Raw genomic sequence first — 21,759 nt, forward strand, 5'->3', positions numbered from 1 at the left:
AATATCACCTAGTGATATTTTATGTTTAGGACCTGGTCCATTAGAAAATTCCCTGTCTGCTACTCTGCCTCCTTCAAATTTTAGTCATCCTTTCTTTTGACAGGGGAATGGTCTTTTCACATTGAAGGAGATCCATACCCACATAACCGTATAATATCCTTCCATGGTTCTTTTCAACAAAATACATTGTGAAAGATAATACTCAGCGAGGGGTATGTGGTATCGGGGAGCATAGTAGTAGGTCCAGCCTTCACCCAGTGGTGACCCAGTGCCCCCCTTCTGTAACTGGGGAGGGAAAAGGAGGTAGAGGCTGCAGAAATGCTTCCATCTCCTCTCACTGTAAAGGGTATGTGAGCTCTAAGAATGCTTTTTATCAGCTCTTCCAGGCAAAATATGTATTGAATTTCTACCAAGTATGGTGTTTTCTTGAAGAGAGTTTGCTGCTTGGCCTACACTTTTCAGTAATATTAAAGGAATCTCTTTTTTAAGTTTTTATTTTCAGACTTTGAGCTTCTTGTGTATAAATTTAATACATTTTTTGAATCAGGTAGCTGTTTCTTTGATGCCTTTGTTTTTTGAAACTGTTTGTAAATCTCTCCTAAGAATAGATCAAAAATGATGTTTACATCTGTTTCCAGAATTGAGGAAGTAAGAACAGAATAAGACTTTATGACTGTAGTTAACCCCTTCTGTTATTTTCATCGTATAGTATGGTAGGTGGCGGTCGATTTAATCTCTTTCAGAAACCATCACAGTTGTCACAACTCTGGGTATTTACTTTCTTGGCTTGGGCCTGTAAATTTTATTGTTCCACAGTTACAGTACATGAATCAGACATGTTATACCCTTTCCGTATAAAATATAAAGTTGACATAACTAATATCAACCAGGTTTTATAATTCATTGTGTGCTTCCCCTTTATCCAAAATAATTAATTTTTTCTGCAGATCTATGGGGAAAAGGCTAAGGAAGTCAAAAAATCAAATACAATGGGAACCTTGGGTTGCTGAATCTTAAGACTGGAATCATATCTTTAAGGAGGCTGAAATAATTTCTTAAGAGAGATGCAGCTAGAATAAGGATTGCAGAAAAAGAGATTGTTGTGAGAGGTTTTAACCCCCAAATTCCTCTCTTTCTGGTCTCCTGATATTTCTATAACTTCTTGGTTATTACCATTTTCTGTATTTTACCTGTAGTTCTCAGGATACCCCTCTTTTCCAGTAAGAAAATGATTGAATCTCTTAAAATTGCAGCTTGATTTTTAAAACTGAACAATTGAACCTGAAATAAGTCTTTAGTTTGTTCATAGTTTCTGGTGGGCACAAGAACAGTTCTTCATTTATGCATGCATACATCAGTTAGCAGTGCGGATCAAGTTATAATATAGAAGACATCATGGTCTTAGTCTGGCTAGGCCAGTGGGAAATGCAAGCCTTCTGGGGGTTAAGCTTTCTGATTTCAAGGTTAAAATTTAATATTCCAATACTACTTGTGATGTACCTGAACCTCTCATTTACTTGAAAAACAGAATACCCTTTCAAAATAAAAAAAAAAACACATATTTTTATCATTTATATAAAGTTAAATTATGAGCAGGGTAAAGAATATTAAAATTAGAAGGGACTAAATTTTAAAAATACCAACTAGATCTCATGGGCCTGTGACATTGAAATTGTACATTACAAAAATAATGCTGCTTCCTAGTTGGTAGTTTGAAATATTAAAACCAGCTAGGCCAGGTGCGGTGGCTCACTCCTGTAATCCTAGCACTCTGGCAGGCCGAGGCGGGTAGATCACTCGAGGTCAGGAGTTCAATACCAGCCTGAGCAAGAGTGAAACCCCGTCTCTACTAAAAATAGAAAGAAATTAGCAGGCCAACTAAAAATATATAGAAAAAATTAGCTGGGCATGGCGCATGCCTGTAGTCCCATCTACTTGGGAGGCTGAGGCAGAAGGATTGCTTGAGCCCAGGAGTTTGAGGTTGCTGTGAGCTAGGCTGACACCATGGCACTCTAGCCTGGGCAACAGAGTGAGACTCTGTCTCAAAAAAAAAAAAAAAAAAAACCAACTAGTACTTCCTACAAAGTTGCTGTAGAGCAGTCACTTGCTTTCTTAATGTATATAGCTATTTAACTGTTCTGGACAGGTTCTGTGCCTTCGTATTAAAAGCAGCCTTCCTATAGAATGTTTAATATAGGATGATTTTTATTCCTCTCTTTGTACTGAAAGACCCAGACTTACTTACAAAGGAAAATGTTTTCCATACAAATGATTCCTCTTTTGGTATCCCTTTGGAGAAATTTCCTAGACTTTCCCTTAATCTCATTTATTTCCTCCCCCTCCTCCTACTCCAATTTGGAGATGAGAATATGATATAGGGGATACCTTGTTTAGTGATACCAAATAAGGAATCTTTTGTATGGAAAACTTCTTTCTTTATGATTATCCCTTCAGTAAATTGAGGAAGTCAGCTTCCTTGAAGCCCTATGCACTGATTCTACTGCTTCCTTCCCCTTTAGGGTTAATGGAGCAGGTCCTGCTGAAGAGCATCCTTCATTCTCCCCACTGGCTGGGTGCTCGTGACTGAGATGCCACCATTTTTCTTGTTGTTCCTTTGAACTAAACACACACACCTCTTCTTCCTGAAAATATGCAGTTTCAAGAATACTTTGTCAGGCCCATTTGGGTCTTGTCAGGACTCTGGCCAAAGAGCCCCCAGTACCTGAGATGGGGGGAGGCAACAGAAGGAGACAGGGAGGACCCCAGAGACAAACTTGACCATTTGATGAGTTGGTCTGGTTTTGGAACTTAGGGTTATGTGGCCTGGGGAGTCTAAACACTTACTATGTCCCTAAATTATAACACATTGAGAAATAGTATGAGAAGTAATAGATCAACCCTGTGTGGGGAGCACCATGCTCCATTTCCCACTAACTATAGCAGAGAGGATGCTTCCCTGTTCTGAGAGCATTTGAGGTAACAATCTAGATGTTTTTGCTTTTACGCTTTGTAAACATTCAGCCACCTTACCTGATAAAATTGCTGATGCAGCCACAGACCTGATATTTATTTCCCATGGATACTGTGAAATCTACCTAAAATTATCATACATTAGACTTTTGGAAGAACAGTAAAGAAACTAGCTCCAAATAATCATTTCTTACCTTGGCCTTTTAAACAGTTCCCTTTCTATAGCAGCACCCAGAAGGCATGCTCAGTCTTGCCTTTACTTCCTGAATCCACATTTCAGAGGATGTCTTTTTTTTTTTTCCTTTATCAGTCACCTCCCGCTTCACCAAAGAGCATCCCTGATAAGATTCTATGTGAATGATGCTCTTTTTTTTGGCTCCAAATTGTTTGTCATTAACATTCTTGTTGAGGTCAAAATGTCTGGCCAGTAGACTCCAGCAGGGCAGAGAGCGAAATGCACCACAAAATGCTGGCCTTCCCTTAACTGTGAGATAGTGACAGGACTGCGCATGATGAAATTTTAAAGTATCTTAAGCATGCAGGTATAGTAATTTATGCATTTTAGCTCCCTAGCCTCAACGTCAAACTGTAATGAGGATACTATTTGTCCTCTTTTAGCACCTTTGCTTTTTCTTTCTTTTTTTTTAGAGAAACAGCTAATAGAAAGTTATAAGATGATTCAATTTAAGTTCAATGTGTATAAAAGTAAGCGTACAAAAATACTGAAATATGAGATAATAGGGAATGTACAGGTAGTGAGTAATCATTTTATTTATATGCTGATTGTACTCTTCAAAATAGATAATTTGTATCTTAGGCAAAATTGATTTTCCCTTTTGGAATTGTTGAGAGACGATGCTGTGAATAATGAGATTTTAGGTGAACGAGTGTGGCTTTTTGAAAAACTTGATCTCTCTACCATTGGAACTTGAAATGGAAGATCAGCCTCTGAGTCATCGGCAGGGTATTTGCTCTTCTCACATTTTGCTTAACGTGCAAGTAACTTGCATTTCTCTTTCCTTTCCTCGTCAGTCCTTGTTCCCTGTTCCACCAATTCTACCTTCCTGACTTGTTGCAGGACCAGGTTTGATATGACTAGGTGGTACTTTGTTATTGGCTGGCTTATTGGTTTTTAATTAAATAGAATTTTCTGATTGGGACAAACAAGGCCAGTGGTCTCCACCTTTTGATTCTAGCCAGGTATCTGGTTGTATTTTTTGTAAAATGTCTCAGGAGGGGCCATTTTTAAAAGACCTCCTTAGACCTTTAGTTCATGAGATGGAGATGTTACATCACTTGAGTAATGATGGTAATGATGCTCTAGATATAATGGTTCATATCACTGCTTCTTAACCATAGCTGAGATGTAGCATGACATCTACATGAAAGCTAAAGAGAAGGTATGGAGCTATGAAAACCACATTCCTTTTTCAGAGTTGGTAGGAAAACGACCTAGAGTGGGTTGCCCCCATGCTTCTGCCTGCCTCTGATACCAGTGCAGGTAGCAGGGGCACAGGCTGCTTCTGGGTGGTCTTCAGTGTTACCTGAGAGCGTCATGCCCATTCTGCCCCTTTTAAATGCCTCTGTCTTTTCCTCATGAGTGTTGAAGGCATAACATAAATGCCCTGATTATCTGGCCTTTAAAGTTATTCAGAATAATGAATTTGGGATTAGTATGGGGGTATCTGGACATACAGCACTGTGATATGACTGACCCAAGTGATTTGGTTGCATTTCCCAGGGTGTGGTATCAATTAGCTTTCCTTTGGAAGGAGAAGGTAAATTACTGTTTTTTAGTAGACATCTGGAATTTTGAGTGACTGACTTGTTTTTTATCAGCTATTGACCCCGAAAACATGGTTAAGTGGTTACACCATGGTTTCTTCAAGTATGGTACTCAAAAAAATCTGGCAGTGGTATGTTTATGCAAGTGTTTTGATTTCAGAAGGGGAAAAGTCTTTATTTAACTCTATATAATGTGTATATAATAACGTAATTTTAAGGCATCTGCTTCAAAATGGAAACTAGGATGTTGGAGATAATAACAATAAACAAAAATTAAACCAAACCAGGCTCATTGCCCAGGAAAACTAGCCAGACTCTAAGAACAGAGCAAGGAATAAACTAACAGGGAAAAAAAGACAGAAATGGACAGCAATACAACTGCCTCCATTAAAAGTGCCTGCTCTGCAGCATGACTGCTGTTGAGGAATTCCGTGGGGACATTTGTCATTGTGGGTGGGGTTCCTGCCTGCCTCATTTCGATGACAAACTTCCAATGGAACTTGCCTTCCTAAACTGTGAATTCTACACATGCCAGTAATACACAGTGATCTTACATTGTGTTTGAGCTTTAAAAATGCTGTAAACTACTTGGAAACAAATGGACCAGAAATAAAAATAGGAGTTCATAACTTTAACTAAAGTTAGAAGGAAAACTTTCGTGTTTCCCAGGATACTTAACTGTCGTCTGATTTACATAAACAGAGGAGGAAATCCTCTTTGTGTGTTTATGGGTGTGTGTCTAATACAGGAACCCATGTTTTCCTGTTATTTAAAAGCACTCTTTAATCTTTTAAGCACATTTTAGGACCTGCATATATTCCAGGTGCGCTGTTTTCTTTAACATTGAAATATAAGAGCAGGGTACGACCACTAGAGAAACCTATTTGGTCTCCCATTTATGTCACAGAAGACACAAAAAATAAATGAATCAGATTAAATAGATGGACAGAGCCCTGGGAAGACTGGTAATATTGCCTGAATTCAGTTAGGGGAATGGTTATTCCTAATGGGACTTAACAGGCTTGGAACCTGATAAAGAGAGGCCGTTTGTGAACAGACGACTATAAAATTTCCTCTGATCATGGATGTTAAGGGAATGATGACTTTTTAACCATGAAAGTAAATGTAGTTGGTGTAAAATGTTCAGAAGCTTTTAGCCAGATATAACTGAAATAATTGGTAATAAACCAAACCATTATTTGAAGTTAAAAATAATCTTTGCTAGGTTCTGGTTAGGAACAAAGGGAGAAGATAATACTGAGGTCATGAAGACAGTTTTCGGTGGCAGGAAAGTAGGTTGTCACCAGATCTAAAGGCAGAGAAGCCACCTTTTATGCCCCTCTGGGTCTCTGCTTTTCTACTTTCATGAGCCCAGATGCTGAAACTGCAATAGGCCATGGGACACATGAACCATAGGGTCTTCTTACCACCAACTGTGACTGGAGCAGGAGCTTTCTGTCCTTCATCCCTCAAGAAATCTTGTTGCCACCTGTTGAGCATGTGCATAGTTATTTGAAAATATGGAATCCGTAGGGTTATTTGAGACAAAGAAAGAATATGCCATGGATGCATCATCTTGATGCAAGTCAGTGAGTAGGATTGAATTCATTACAACCAGTGGAGATTTCCACTTTCCCTGCTTCCTTTAGAGCATCATTTCTATTTAAACTTACTAATTTCTACAGCCAGAGCTCATGAGGAGATTTAGGGAAGCCCTTTTAAGACCCTTAATTACCTCCCAACTTTTGAGTCTGTAAGTCATAAAGTAAGCAGTTGCAGAAATAGTCAGGGTACCTCTCTCCTGGCCCTGAAGCTTGACATCAGTCTGAGAGGTGATGCTGTCCCTTTTCGGCACAGAAGAAGTTGGGGGAAGAACTCACTAAGGCTGGGAGAAGAAATTGTCCTGGTTTTGCAAATGTGGTGACCATAGGAATTTGTGTGGGAGATATGCCCAGAATGCCAGATACAATCATTAGATGCAAACTAAATACAAAGATACAAACTGCACAATTTATAGAGCTGAATAGTTTTTTTTTTTGTTTTTGTTTTTGTTTTTTTTTAGTGAGTATCACTCCTTATCACTGAAGACTGAGTTATTTACACTGGGCTATAAATTAGAGATATGCACTATAGTTCTCTAGGAGAGCCAGTAACCTGCATTGCCTTTAAAATTCAGTTTGCCTAATGAACCCTACCTGATGTCTGTCAGCCCTGCATGCTTCTTTTCTTGCAAGCTGTAATTATGCACTTGTAGCCTCTATTAAAGGTGCTTGATGTTAATTCAGTTAAATTGTTTTTAGTTTGAATGGATAAAGACATAAATGGACCAGCCCTTATAATTATAATTATATTGTAAATTGCTTGAGAGTGGAGATTATAACTTCTATTTCCTATGTGTTCACCCTTCACCAAAGGCACGTATATTCATTCATATTCTCTCCCTCCCCCTCAATGTACATACGCGCACTAGGGGTCATACAGAAACAACACTGAATGAGAAAACAAACCACCAACCTGCAGATGCACTAATCTGAGCGATCTCTTCTTGGCAGTGACAAACAAGAAACCCACACAGGCGTCCATCACGAAGGTCAAACAGTTTGAAGGCTCCACATCTTTTGTTCGGAGATCACAGTGGATGCTCGAGCAGCTTCGCCAGGTTAATGGTATTGATCCTAATCGGGTGAGTGAATTGTTCAATGCTGAGCAAAGGAATTGTCTTCACAAGATGACTCTGATTGACCTTGGTAGTGGTGATTTGAATCATTCTTAACAAGGCTATTTATTTCAGTTACATGACTAAAAATTTCTGATGCCTGTTCCCTTCTTATGGGAAATTATAAATCTTTTCATAATGTTTAATGAAGGAACCTAAGGGGATGCATATTGAAGAAATGCTACCACCAGTCATGTTTATCAACAAAGTACAAAAGGCAGAGTTAAGATAATCATATCCATGGTTATCAATATGAAAAAGACTATGTTCATCAGAGCTTCATTTATTTCCTAATGCCACCAATGATGAGGTTTATTTACCAAAATCTAATGAATGAATGGTACCTTAAAAATTATGCATTAATATTCCACTGGATTTAATAAGATAAACATTTGATGATATAGCTATCTATTCAAAGTGCATGCCCTTCTCTTATACACACCCCACACAAAACATCAATAATGAAGCATAATAAAGTATGAACTGTTATTGTATACAGTAGATATATTTAGGGAATACATAGTATATTCCCTAAAATAATAAAAAGGAATCCTCTACGAAAGTGTAGGAGTGAGATTAATATAGGTCACTGCTGAGAACCTGAAGGAATCTTTATCCATATAATTGGGAAGACAATATGTGGTCTGAATTCTGGCGTCAGTGTGTATTTAGATTATCTCAACTTCTGTGATCCTAGCTTCCCAGGGACATCTATAAATACTGTAAGGTTTGGGGTTTGCTTGGTAAACAGAAAAATGTGGAATTTCCATACCCTTGGATGCTAATAAAGAGGAGCCTTATGATTGGAATCAGAGTCTTTGTTTTAGCCTTTATGAGTCCTTTGACAGGGGTAAGCTGGAAGCGGCAGTTGTTATAGATTAAGATCAGTCATTATTTCACTGTCTTTTCCAGGATTCTGCAGAGTTTGATCTGTTGTTTGAAAATGCTTTTGACCAGTGGGTAGCCAGCACAGCCTCAGAAAAATCCACCTTCTTCCAGATCCTCCACCACACCTGCCAGAGGTATCTCACGGACAGGAAGCCAGAGTTTATTAACTGCCAATCCAAAATTATGGGAGGTGAGTGGACATTTGTAGGACTTCAGTCATCCTATTTCCCTAGGTTCACTTTTATATAAAAATTAGGTGTCCAGCAGCATAATGAAAGATAAAAACAAGAGAAGAATCAAAATGCTCAGAGTCAGACAGCATGAGAACCATTCTAAGGAGGTCGTTGTATGTTAAATCTAGACACTGTGCTATGTTTTCACTCTTATCCAAAAGCTGATCTTTTAGAAGAGTTACCCACTAGCTAAGATTATTCATACTATGGGAACAAACCAGTCCCTTTATTAGAAAAACCTTTTAGTTTAGTTTCTTTACTACTTTTTCTATAATTTCATTGCAGAACACAGTTTTCTGGGTTGCTTTTTCCTATTATTTCTCAAGATGTTTTACAAGTATTAATATAAAAATCTCAACAGATGCTATCTCTTTCTTTCAAGTAACAGCTCATTTATTCCTTGAATGGCACACAGAGCTGAGTTGGGATAAGTGCTATAAGCCAGTGTTACGGGTGAGTGGCAGCGTTGGCAACATAATGAGAAACAGTTAGAGGGTGCTTAGCACATTTCTTTTAGGCGACATTTCTTTATAAAAGAATTGAAACTGTGCTAAATTTATAAAAAAGCCTTGCCAACTCTGTGAGTTGGGAAAGAGCGTTTATGTCATTGGTCTTTTCAGTGACCCGTTTTCTTGGGTTTTTGGGGTTTTTGTTTTTGATTTTTTGAGACAGCGTCTTGCTCTGGCTAGAGTGCAATGGTATCATCATAGCTCACTTCAACCTCAAACTCCTGGGCTCAAGCAATCCTCCTGCCTCAGCCTCCCAAGTAGCTGGGACTAGAGGTGCATGCCACTGCGCCCAGCTAATTTTTCTATTTTTGGTAGAGAGACAGTCTCGCTCTTGCTCAGGCTGGTCTCAAACTCCTGACCTCAAACTATCCTCCCATCTCAGCCTCCCTGAGTGCTGGGATTACAGGTGTGAGCCATCATGACATGTCTGTTCTCTTAGTTTTGAAAGACTTTTTTTTGTAAATGCACCATCTTTGCCTTAATCAGATGTTAAGTGAAGATCACATTAAAGATTAAAAATTCTCCTTGGGCTGTATAGATCTTTCATATAAACATGGGGCAGAATCCACTATTCTTTCTTAGCAACTAACACTCACATTGTCATTTTGCTATTAGTCTGCTAGTTGTTGTATGGAGAAGTCACTGTTCAATTCTTCACTATTATCCACCAAAGTATTGGTATTCCTCTTAAACAGGAAGTTGCTTACGTCATAAGAACCTTGAAAGGCTTTCCTTAGGCATTGATGCAGACTCTATCATTATAGTTTTTTCTATTTAATCCTAGAAAACTACAAAAGGTCATGAGTAGTACATATTTTCTTCAAAGTGACCACATCCTGTGGTTCGAAAGTGAAAAATATTAGATATAGATGTTTAAAGGACAGGGAATTTCAAACACTGACCTATTTGGAAAATGTAATGAGATACAGCTCTCTATCATGTCTGTGCCCCCAGTGCTCTTCAAATGACTCCTGCTTTGAAAGTCCAGCCTTAACAGACTTGGCACAAGATCGAAGCACACCAGGCTTAGGACCACAGATGGCCGCATTTTTAGTGAATAGAAAGTTGGCCAGGAAATCCCACATTTCCCTCATCCTTCAATAGGTGGGATCTGCTCTGCTAGCCTAGGATCAGGTTTGTTTCTTGATCCTGCTATGAAACACTTTCCTCATCCATGTCCATATGGTCAGTAGCTTGCATGCGTAGGCATGTAAGCACAGAGTTTTCTCTAAAAATAACCTGACATTATGTATTTGAAATTTCTGTTGCTTTTGGAGAAAGACTCCCCTCAAATGTTCTACTTCTTCGTGTTCCATCCTGAGCAAAGTAGCCAGAAACAGACCCAGTGCCATGGGTACTACTGTACTTCCTGAGAACGGAAATGTGGATGGAAGCAAAAGGGCCACAGACTCACTGTCCTTGCAAGGGGAACAAGGTACCTCCTTCCTGCTAAGGCTAGGGATAGCTCTGCTCGCTGTTCTCCTCCTCCCCTAAGGGACGACACTGGGCAGACCCTCTTCTCTACGGCCTCTAGAGCTCTCGCTTCTTCTCAGAACAGGTCCTTTCATTCGTTCATTTGCATACTCGCAGTTCATCATCCAACTACACAAAAAATAAGGACTAAGTATCTCCTACATGCCAGTCACTGTCCTAGATATGGAAAATAATTCTATATTTGGTCCCTTAATATACCCTAATTGCCACTACCCAAATCCCAGACTGACGGACCGCCTCATATGTTATTCGTTTACCTTCCTGAATATCCTGAAACCTTCCCACACAGCCCCACCCTGCTGCTTCTGCCGATCGTTGACCCAGTCCTTTGGGTGTCATTCATTGCCTTATGAACCCCAAATGATGCAGGGTTGAGATGAGAACCCGTGTATCCAATATGTTAAATTGTTGGTATGTGTATTGGATAAAGCTAAAGACTGGTCTCCTGTAGTGAGAAAAAGCAAGACCAAGCGCCAGAATTGGCTTTGCCTCTTGTGACGGTGGGTGTTTCTCATCCTCTCTAGACCTCAGTTTTCCCGGGTGTGGCATGTGCAGGTTACACTAGATGATATCTAAAATCGCTTTCGGTTCTATCATTTTGAACATCTATAATTCCTAAATTATAGTTTTATTATATAGGTTAATTGCTTCTTAACTGAAGAATCAAATAAAAGATTTAGTGCAGTTAAATATTGACAAGTCCTGTATTCCTAAGGAAGGCAAAAAATGTTTGAATTAAACGTGTTGTAATTTGTTGGCAGCACGTATGTCCTTAATGAATGCAGTCTGTCTTATTTAAACAGTTTCTTATCCTCTATAACAGTTGTGCCAACACACCCTGATAAATTAGTGTGCTGATTCGTCTTCCTTTCTGCCAGTTATCACAGTTGTAAGATTTAAAGATTAAGCAATTCTGGGGTCACTGCATTCTGATCTCTTTAACTTCTGGGTACCTTCTGAATCTTTAGCAGATGAAATCTGTTCCCAGTTTCACAATATATTTTGGTCTCTCCTTATAGTATGGGCCAAAAGTCCTAAACACAGTTGTTTTTGTACTGTGAAATAAGATAGTTTTGTGATTTTAGAGAATTAATATTGGCATGGGTATGCTGCCCTACACCAGGCTCTGTACATATGGTATCTAATTTAATTTTTATAGCAGCCTTTGGAAAGACAGTTTATTTTCTCCATTTTACAGAGAAGGAAAGAGGATCAGAGAGATTATTAAATAGTGTGCCAATGGTCATGTAGCTAGTTAGTGGTAGAGATAAGACGCCAGCACAGGCCCACTCCACTCTAAAAGCGTCTTCCTCAGGGCCACTGAGTGGCATATTCTTGGAGACACCATTGATGTTGTCTTTGTTATGAATGGTGCCCTCTGGAGTTGTGCAAGAATTGTTGGAACTATTATGGCATTAAAAAAGGGAGGTGGGAGAAGATGACCAGCAATTATGAATAGTTTTAACTTTTCTATAGTTTTGTTGCAGGTATATATTTAAGATAATAACTCTTTTTTTTTTTTTTTTTTGAGACAGAGTCTCACTCTGTTGCCTGGGCTAGAGTGAGTGCCGTGGCGTCAGCCTCGCTCACAGCAACCCCAAACTCCTGGGCTTAAGCAATCCTACTGCCTCAGCCTCCCAAGTAGCTGGGACTACAGACATGTGCCAACATGCCTGGCTAATTTTTTCTATATATACTTTTTCTTAGTTGTCCAGATAATTTATTTCTATTTCTAGTAGAGACGGGGTCTCACTCAGGCTGGTCTTGAACTCCTGACCTCGAGCGATCCACCCGCCTCGGCCTCCCAGAGTGCTAGGATTACAGGTGTGAGCCACCTCGCCCAGCAACATAATAACTCTTAATCTATATTTTCATCCTAAGAATAATAGAGTCATCAAGGACCTTTAAAATCATCTTGCTTTTTGTTATTTGTTCGTTTGTCTTTGTCCACCAGAACTTCAATAGATTAAATAGATGAAAGCATCGGGAAGGTACAGCAGCCCAGGCCACCTGCAGGGTCTCTCAGATACTCTGTGTCGACCTAAAATAACCAAAATGGTCAGAATCCAGTTTAAAGAGCATTTATTTAAATGCAAGGGTTGAGGACAGGCCTGCCCAGGGAGCACATATTCCAAAGAATGGAAGTCAATGTTCCAAAGTGTAGAAATTTGGAATGGCTTATATAGACAAAGCTTAGGAAATTTTGGCAAAATTTCAACATCTCTCTGTGTAAGGCTTAATTTATAGTTACAATGATCTGATTAGTATAGATGGTCCTTTTCTTTTGGTAAAGGTTATTTAACATTCCACGCTAAAGATGTGACTGTCATAGGATCCTTGTTCAGAGTGCCTTCTGATCTGAGTTAGGTATAGGAAAATAAAGGAGGCAGTTAATCTATAACAAAGATCAATGATTGGAAGAGAGAGGTGTGGTCTCTGGTCCTGCCTAGCCATTTACAGAATAAGAACAATGAAGAAGGAAGTTAAACTATAATCTAAGCAGAATTGCAAAACATGCTATTTGACTCAGATCACAGTCACATATCTCACAAGGCTTGAAGTGTGTTTGGAATTCCAGCAGCTTTTAAATTTTATTTATTTTCACATCTGTATCTGGCTCAACCCTGCTATTGGAAAAACTGAGGCCCAGCAATTTTGAATGACCTTTATCAAGGTCAGAGAACTAGAAACAAATGCACCTGACTCTCCCTGCATGATAGTTTCTCTATTATCAGTTCAACATAGGTTTATCATTTAAATATCTACAATTTCATCCAGCTCTACTCTTATATTTTTTGATTGTGTATATCCCATATGACCACATTTTTCTTTTTCTCTTGAGGAAAGTGACACAGAAATGAAATGGATTCTTTGGCATCTTTGAAAATCTCTCTCCAAAATGGTATTTCCTTATCTCTAGAAGACAGACTGGGAAGCTTTGATCTTCTGACGCTAGTTCGGGAAAGATGCAAGTAAAGCCTACAGAGCTACTTGAAGGTCCTCACGAACTGCAAGAGGGCAGGCAGCTCTACTGAAGTGTGGAGGGAGGGGTTCCTTCTCATACCCCTGCCAGCATCTCTGCGGCTGTCTTCTCTTCTCCGGAAGGTTGGAGGATCAGTAAGCTAGGACAAGGTCTTCCAGCCTTGGCCATTGTTCACCTCCGCTCTACCTCTCTTTTAGTTCATTTGAGATCAGTCACCTTTCAGAAATACAAAGCCATTCACTTAGTTGCTAGGTCATAACCTACAGAGATGGAAGGCAGAGGTGTGGAGCCAGTTCTGGCTGCTGAAATGTGAGATGGCCTCATGAATGATAAGGGACCGTGAAAGTGAAGTCTTAGGTTCAAATGGCTTGGATTTACTTCTTCTGAGACAGTAGCTTTTGTTTTTCTCTGTGTTTATTGTAAGTAGAGGTGATGTTATACTGTTCTATGTGTGATAACATATTTTTGTTCTTCAAAGGTGCCTCAGAGGAGCTAATCACATGTGTAGAACCTTAGACCAGAGGAGGGACTTGCTTTCAGCTAATTCATTTTGAAGAGACATGGTCTGCTCCAAATAGAGCATCAGTTTAGTTAAAGGGCATGTTATATTACGTGAAGCTCCCAAGAGAGACTTTGTTGTTTTACTTACATCTTTATTCTTAGTAAAATGTGAGGAAATCCCACATGGCTCACACACTGCTATTTTATTTATGCTGACCATTCATATCGATTACTCTTGGCCTAGTATTTATATGCCAGCTACTGTGAACTGTATAGAAAACTTCAGTGGTATTGGCAACTTCTGTGTTAGAACCACAAGGTAGGTTCTTTGCAAACCTGTTTTCTTTCACAATAAGTGGTATAAATTATTTGCAGGGGGAAAAAATGACTTATGGTTCAAGACAAGTATAAAATGAAGTATATCCTAGCATTTTTCTTGAACTCTAAGCCCAGACACCGTGGCTAACTCATTCCATTATCTCTTATTCTTTCATCTGTTGTATAGGATGATCCTTCAGTGGGCTCGGCCTACTGCTGTTTGAGGCCTTGTTGTGCACATTTCCTCATTGACCCCACATTTACTCAGCACTGCCTGTGTGGGGGTGTAAGGGTGAGGGGAAACATGCCCTTCCGCCTGAAAGTTCACAAAAGATCAACTCACAATTAAGGTAGATTAATAAGAGAAAGGTTTATCTACCATGCACATGGAGAGAATCACAGAGTGATTACTCAGTATCCCAGTGGAATCCAGATATTTTTATACCTGCTTTTTAGAGGGGACGAGGGAAGATGAGGAATATAGGTAATTCTGTTTAGGGGCAATAAATAAATGGATACTTGGGAGAATGAATGGATGGAGGGAAACACATTGACTTGTAAATTAACCTGAGAGACAGGTATTATGTTTAAAACAATTTGGGCCAGGCCTGGTTGCATTCTCAATTTTCTTTCCTACAATATAGTGAGATAACAGGGAAGGGAAAGGAAGTCAATTGTACTTTTCCAAGGGCGTGTTAATCTCTAAGGGCCTTAATTCAAAATACCAAGGAGTCATATTTTGGGGAAGAATTTCCGGAGCTCCTTCAGAGGCACTGAGCTAGCTGTGGAGATCCGACTACAAAGTAGGCACCTTTGCCAACTTTACTTACCTTTCTGGGCAGACATAGGATGTAAACAGGTATAAAACATTGCCATGACAGCAAGGTGATAGCTGAGCTGAATTTTAAAAGATGGTTAGCAGTTTCCAGATAGACAAGGGCAGAATGAAATGAGCTCTCTCTTATTGCAACAGTTAATCCAGACAGTTTTATTTCAATGTTAGCTCTGTTACTGAAAGTTCGGTACTTGTCCCTGAGGCAAAATGAAGAATGAGGACAAGTGGTTTGAGGAAAAGGAAAGAGAAGTTTATTAATTTGCAGGCAAATTAGGAGGATGGCGGACTCTTATCTTAAGAACCATTGTCCCCGCTTTAAGCAAAAATACAGGGTTTTTAAAGGAGGTTTTCAGCTTCGCGCTTATTACTATTTAACTATACCATCTCCAGTGAAGACAATCTTGTGACCTCTGTCCAGATAATTCTATTGAGGTATCTGTTATGGTTTAAGATACTCGAAAACAAAGAACACTGCTCTTTCCCTCTGATTACTGGCCTTGGGCAGGAATGCAGGTTTTTATTCCTCAAAAAGGGTGAGGGATTTTAAAGAGACAACTCATAAAACATTTTGCTGTTTTTCAGACCCTTACTTCTGTTTCATAGTCCTCACTGTCAATTTTACCCTTCCGTATCTATGGGAGGAAGGGTGACGTAGTCATTGAGCTACTTGCTACTGAATTGGGGTGATATTTTAGATGGAAGGTTTGTACTTAATTATGCCATTGCTCTTTCTGGTTTGTACAAAAATAAAGGATGCAACAGATTACCAGGTGAAAAAGAGCATAAGCAACAACTGCAACCATGAGGATTGACAAGGCCAAATGGAGGATACCTGATAAGAGATTTTACCCCACTTGGTATCTAAGACACCAGGAGGACTGTGGGTCCTTACTGTCATCTTGTACATAATGTCTGATACAAGAGTGGGTAGGATAGAAACATGGACACAATAACAAACCCAGCAGCGAAAATCCTCATTGAGGAGTTGTCTCTCCATCTTCATAGGGTCCCTCCCATTGGACCAGTTGTTGTTTGGGTCCTTATTCTTTCCAAGCTTTAAGCAACACCCAGTCTCCTGGTTTAAAAAGGTAGAGGTGTGCTTTCAACTGGAGCAGGGACCTTAAAGAGGCAAACTCATATATAGTGGTTAGTATTTGATTTATTTGTTTGATATATTGCTTTACTCTGTTTTCTTCACTTATGGTTATATTACCATACTTACCTTGGGGTGCTAGGAAGGGTCTCCCATAAACTATTTCATAAGGGTTTAACTTAAGCCCACTTCTAGGGGCTACCCTTATCGGGAGGAGGGCAAGCAGCAACTCCCACTTTAGATGGGTTTCCTGCATCAATTTTGCTATAGTTTTCTTTAAAGTATGATTCATTTTCTCCATTTTTCCCAAAGAATGAGGTTTCTAGGATGCATGCAATTTCCATGCTAGATGTAGGGCTTTATTTACTTGCTGAGTTACTGCCAATATAAAGGAGGGTTCATTATCACTCTGTATGGAGGAAGAGAGTCCATACCTTGGAATAAATTCCTTCAGAAGGATTCTGGTAACTTCAGATGGTTCTCTATTCAGGTAGAATAATCCTCTACCCAGCCTTAACAGGTATCTACTAATATTAATACAAGCAAGTATTTGAAGTTTCCAGTTGTTTTAGGCATCTGAATGAAATCAATTTACCAGCCATCAAAAGGGTGGGTCCCCACATGTTGGGTTCTCTGTGCAGCAGATTGCTTTTCTGTTTTTGGATTATTTCAAACAAGTAAAGCGCAGTTATTTTTCAAACGGCATTCTCTTAAATGAGGTCCTACCAAATCCATTAAGGCATCACATCCATAATGTGTGCATTCATGTAGGTGCCTCATAAAGGGCCAAACCAAGGCTTCAGGTAGAAGAAAGAGTCCGTGAGAATTCTGTCTCCACTTAGCTGTGGCATCCCAAGTATCAGAGCCACAGTCTTTAGCACTTTTTTTTTCACCCTCCTTAGTGTAGTGGGGTTTGTATTGATCTAAGCCTAGGTGGAGTATCAAGGCCCCAAGGAACAGATCACCTTTAACAGCCTCCTCAGCAGCCCTGTCAGCAGCCTGATTTCTTTTTGCAACATCAATGTCTCCTTTTTTGGTGACCAGGATAGTGTATGATGACCATCTGCATGGGCTCAGCCACAGCCTGTATCAGGGCCATTATTTCAGTTACTTACTAATATCCTTGTTTCCTGCCATCAGGAGCCCCGTTTCCTTCCAAATGGTATGCACAGATCCATCCTGCTAGAGTACACAGCCTCCAGAACCTCTAAACAGTCATGCTATAAAGGCTCATTCTCTTCAGCTGGTAACAGGGTGGCTGGATTGATAGTAGCTACTGCCCCAAGGCAAGGAGGCCATCATCTCACAGTATGGTCCAGTTGCTTTGACAAGTATGCCACTGACCGTGGGATGTCTCCCAGCATCTGTACTGAGACTCCCAAGACTCATCCCTTCTTTTTCTCATGAACATATGGTTTATATTCTTTCTGCAAGTCAGGTAACCCCAAAACAGGGTAGTCGAAAGACTCTGCTTTGGTTTTTCAAAGGCATTTTGACAGCCTGTGGTCCAGATCAGGGGCTCCACCTCTTTCCCTCTAACAGCCTCATCCAAAGGCTTTGCTATTAGTACAAAGTTTGAGATCCAGATGTGACAGAACCCTGCCATTCCTAGGAACCCATGCAGTTGTCTTTTATTCTGGGCACCTTAAAATTCAAGATGACTTGCTTTTGGTCTGACATTAGGCTGTAGGTTCCCTTGCTAATTTGGAATCCCAAATAAGCAAGCTGCTGTTTGCAAATCTGCGCCTTTTTGGGTGATACTCTATAGCAGAATCCTTTGGTCCAATTGCAGGTTCCAGCAGTCCCTTGCTAAGCTCTCACTAAACAGGGTAGGAGAGTTTTTAAACCCCTAAGGCAACACAGTCCAGCAGTGCTGTGGGGTCATCCTAGTCTCAGGATCCTGCCATTCAAATGCAAAAACTGAGTACCATTCACCATTAATGGCACATAGATCCTGCACGAATCTATACTCATTGGTGTGGGGTTTCTTGACAGGAAAAATTGGTGTACTATAAGGGGACTGACAGGGACAATTAGCCTATGCCCGGGAAGTCCTCTTAATTGCTGTGGCTGTTCACATCCCAGGGTCCTGTTGGCCATGTGGCCTTACTCACTTTTTGGTAGACCTCAGGAGGAATAGAACTTGCTTCTTGTAAACGCTGCAGTTGAAGTCAAAGATGTGGAAGTCTGCTAAGGCCCAAACCAAAACAAACTGCTTTGCAGTGGCAGCTTCCTGTGTGCTTCACCAGGCCCTGGTATTCAAAACCAATAGGAGCTTGGCAGTACCCTAGAAGGTGAGCTTCTGGAATAGCTCCTAGTGCTCACCCAGGTCCAGCATGGCCACCAAAGATTTTGGCGGCAGTTCCTCAGGGCCCACTTCCTGGACCCGTGGCAACAATTCTCTTAGCCACCAACAGCTGCCTCACCATTGCCTGGCCCCCACCCCCTTCCTGGCTCACAGAGCGCCATGCATGGCTGGTGCTGGGGGGCCAGGGTGGCAGCCATAGGGGCCCTAGACCACTTCTATCCACACGGCTTGACAGCGGCGGCACTTCTGCATCAATTAAAAAGTCCACTTATCAAGTCCCCACTGTCAGTCTTACCCAGGGTTCCTGTGGAGATACTTAGATTGGAGCCAGTAGTGAGGCATGGAGCCCCAGGCTCCCTTCTTTGTCATCTGAGTCCTGGACTCTGTTCTTCTCTAGCGTTATATACTTTAAAGGTGATATCAACAACCTGCAACGGATTTATGCCAATTGCTCATTCTACACGCTGTATGTTCCTCCTTATATCTGGAGCACTCTGTCTTATAAAGGTCATGTTAACCATGCACATATTTTCAGGGGCCTCTGGATCTGCAAGTGTATATTTCCAATATGCCCTACAGATGTGTTCCAGAAATTCACAGAGATCTTTATTAGGTTTTTGTTGTAATTCTTGGACCGTGTTTAAACTCTTCTGTCTAGCAGTCCCCTTCAGAAGCCTACCAGGATACGCTTTCAGTAATGATTTATTCTCACACTGTCTGCATCCACATTAGGATCCCAATTTGTGTAAGTCCAATAATACCCTGCCAGCTCTCCTTGCACATTCCAGCCCCCTATCTGATACTGCCACAATGGCAATTCCCCTGCCCCAGCTATGGGTGCTCACTGGCCAGATTGAGTTCCCTGCTGGGTCTTGGAAGGAGAGACTATTCCCACTCCCAAGTCATAACCCGTGGGCGTGGGACTGAAGAATTAGTTCCAGTCATGCCCTCCCCAACTCCTCTCACGGTGCCAAGATGGCAGAGGCACAGGGCAGCAGAAGTTGCCCCAGGCCTGGCTCTGCATGGGGTTGCTTCCTGGACCATCTTCAGGGCTCCAGTGGGGCCAGGGGCCACAACAGATGGGGCAGCATGGCCCCAGCAGTACAAGCTTGAGTACAGCTGAGCCCATAGTGCTTTCCCCAATGGGTGGAGAGCTGGCAGCAGAGGAGCAGGTTCTGTGACATTAAGATTGAAAGGGCTCATGGGATCTAATCTGGTTAATTCCTATCCGATTTTATCACCCAGAGTCTGACCATTCTTACCATTAACTTTGTCGTAGGCCTTTCAACCTCTTTATTATGCAATTGCATGAAAGATTGTACATATGAGATCTCATCCCATTTACCTGAACTTGGACAAAATAATTCCGATTGTAAGATAGCATAATAATTTAAGGTTCCATTCAATGGCCACTTCTCACACTCCAGCACATACATTGGCCAAGCACTATTACAATGAAACACCATTCTCTTTTTAGACAGACTTACAGCTGTAAGTTGGCTATTTAGCCAAGAGACTCCTTCAGGGGTTTTCTGATGGAATAAAAACAGAGCCTCCCATGTTGAAACACAACTCACAAGCAACAACAATAAACACAAGTTAACAATTGAAACAAAACTCACAAACAACAACAAACACAGATTGACAAGTAGACAATACAGAGAATTTCCAATTTAAACAATCTCAAATGCTGAGGCCTGCTAAACAAATGGGAACTGTACAAACGAGAAATGAATTCTCCTAATCTGAAAGGGAATGAATTCTCTATGTTCCCTAGTTCTGCTCAACTGTGACTTCCACCCCTATGGTGCCTACAAATGCCCTAATACAGCACTGGAAGGTTCACAACCTTCCCTAAATGGGTGGAATCAAGGGTCTCAGTGTGCACACCAGGAAACTCACCAAAGGGGCCAAGTCATCCTGACTCTTCCAAAATCATTTCCTTTTCCTCAGTGAGGTCCACGTTGTGAGGAGTTGCATCTAATTCAGGGAGGGAGAGGCAGGAGATGCCTGGAGCTAGCCAAACAGGCTCCATCAGCTGCTGGGGTGGTCCCTCACCCTCTCACCCCAAAAAGGCAATGCTCCTACTGGCGAAGACCCACAACTTGACCCAGGGCTGCTCCCCCCCTCTTCCTGCCACAGCAGCAGTCACAGGGTGCCATTCCACTGGGGCACTGATGGGCCTACCCAGGAATGCCAAATCAGTCACTGAAAGTTCACACACACACACACACACACACACACACACACACACACACTCACATGTTCATTGTCCCTGAGGCTGAATGAAGAATAAGGACAAATGGTTTGAGGAAAAGGAAAGAGAAGTTTATTAACTTGCAGGCAAATGAAGAGAATGGCAGACTCTCATCTTAAAGAACCATCATCCTTCCTTTAAGCAGAAATACAGGGTTTTTAAAGGGCGTTTTCAGCTTCGGGCTATTACTATTTATAGTATCTCCAGTGAAGAGGATTTGTGACCTCTGTCCAGAAAATTACATTGAGCTATCTCTTGTGGTTTAAAATACTAGAAAACAATACCATTCTTTCCCTCTGATTACTGGCTTCGGGTAGGGATGCAGGTTTTAATTCCTCAAAAAGGGCAAGGAGTTTTAAAGAGACAACACGTAAAACATTTTGCCCTTTTTCAGATCTTTACTTCTGTTACAGCTATATTCAGCTATATGGTAGATTGTTTTTCCACAAAGGAGGCTATTTTGAAGTGCCATATATTTTCATTATCATCAAAGGGTATTTGCTAAGCATTGCCCTTGTATGCATAGCCCTTCAGATGATAGTATAAATCCCAGACTTCTGAGCACTATTAGAATTCCAGGGACACAGATGTCTCTGATATCTCCTTCATACCAACTGGCCCTGGTTGCCCCTGCTGATTGGTATGCTAAAGGAAACCCGAGTGGCTCTACTCTGGATTCCCCTGGGGTGAAACAGAATCTCAGGATTCAATCAAAATGTGATTTTTGTATTGTACTTTTCTTCCAAACAGTGCAAGGTCAACCTTCCATGAGATGTGCACGTTTCGCCTTGTGAGTGCCCTCGGAGGCAAGTGTAAGGCAAGGTGACACATTATTGTTTTTTAAACAAGCATACCTGTGCTTTCTAACT

The 21,759-nt window shown here is 40.8% G+C and overlaps 1 protein-coding gene across 1 annotated transcript in view; it reads left to right on the forward strand.

Moving 5' to 3' along the window:
* LOC123650573 (syntaxin-binding protein 6) overlaps positions 1–21,759 on the forward strand; it is a 101,272-nt gene that overhangs the window by 37,426 nt on the left and 42,087 nt on the right. Inside the window, exons 2-3 of the mRNA XM_045569454.1 lie at positions 7,308–7,438; positions 8,384–8,549. Coding sequence (XP_045425410.1) covers positions 7,394–7,438; positions 8,384–8,549 — 211 coding nt within the window. The 5' untranslated portion in view covers positions 7,308–7,393. The remainder of the gene's footprint in view (positions 1–7,307; positions 7,439–8,383; positions 8,550–21,759) is intronic.

Source organism: Lemur catta, chromosome 1, assembly GCF_020740605.2.
Source record: "Lemur catta isolate mLemCat1 chromosome 1, mLemCat1.pri, whole genome shotgun sequence".
Lineage (NCBI taxonomy): Eukaryota > Metazoa > Chordata > Mammalia > Primates > Lemuridae > Lemur > Lemur catta.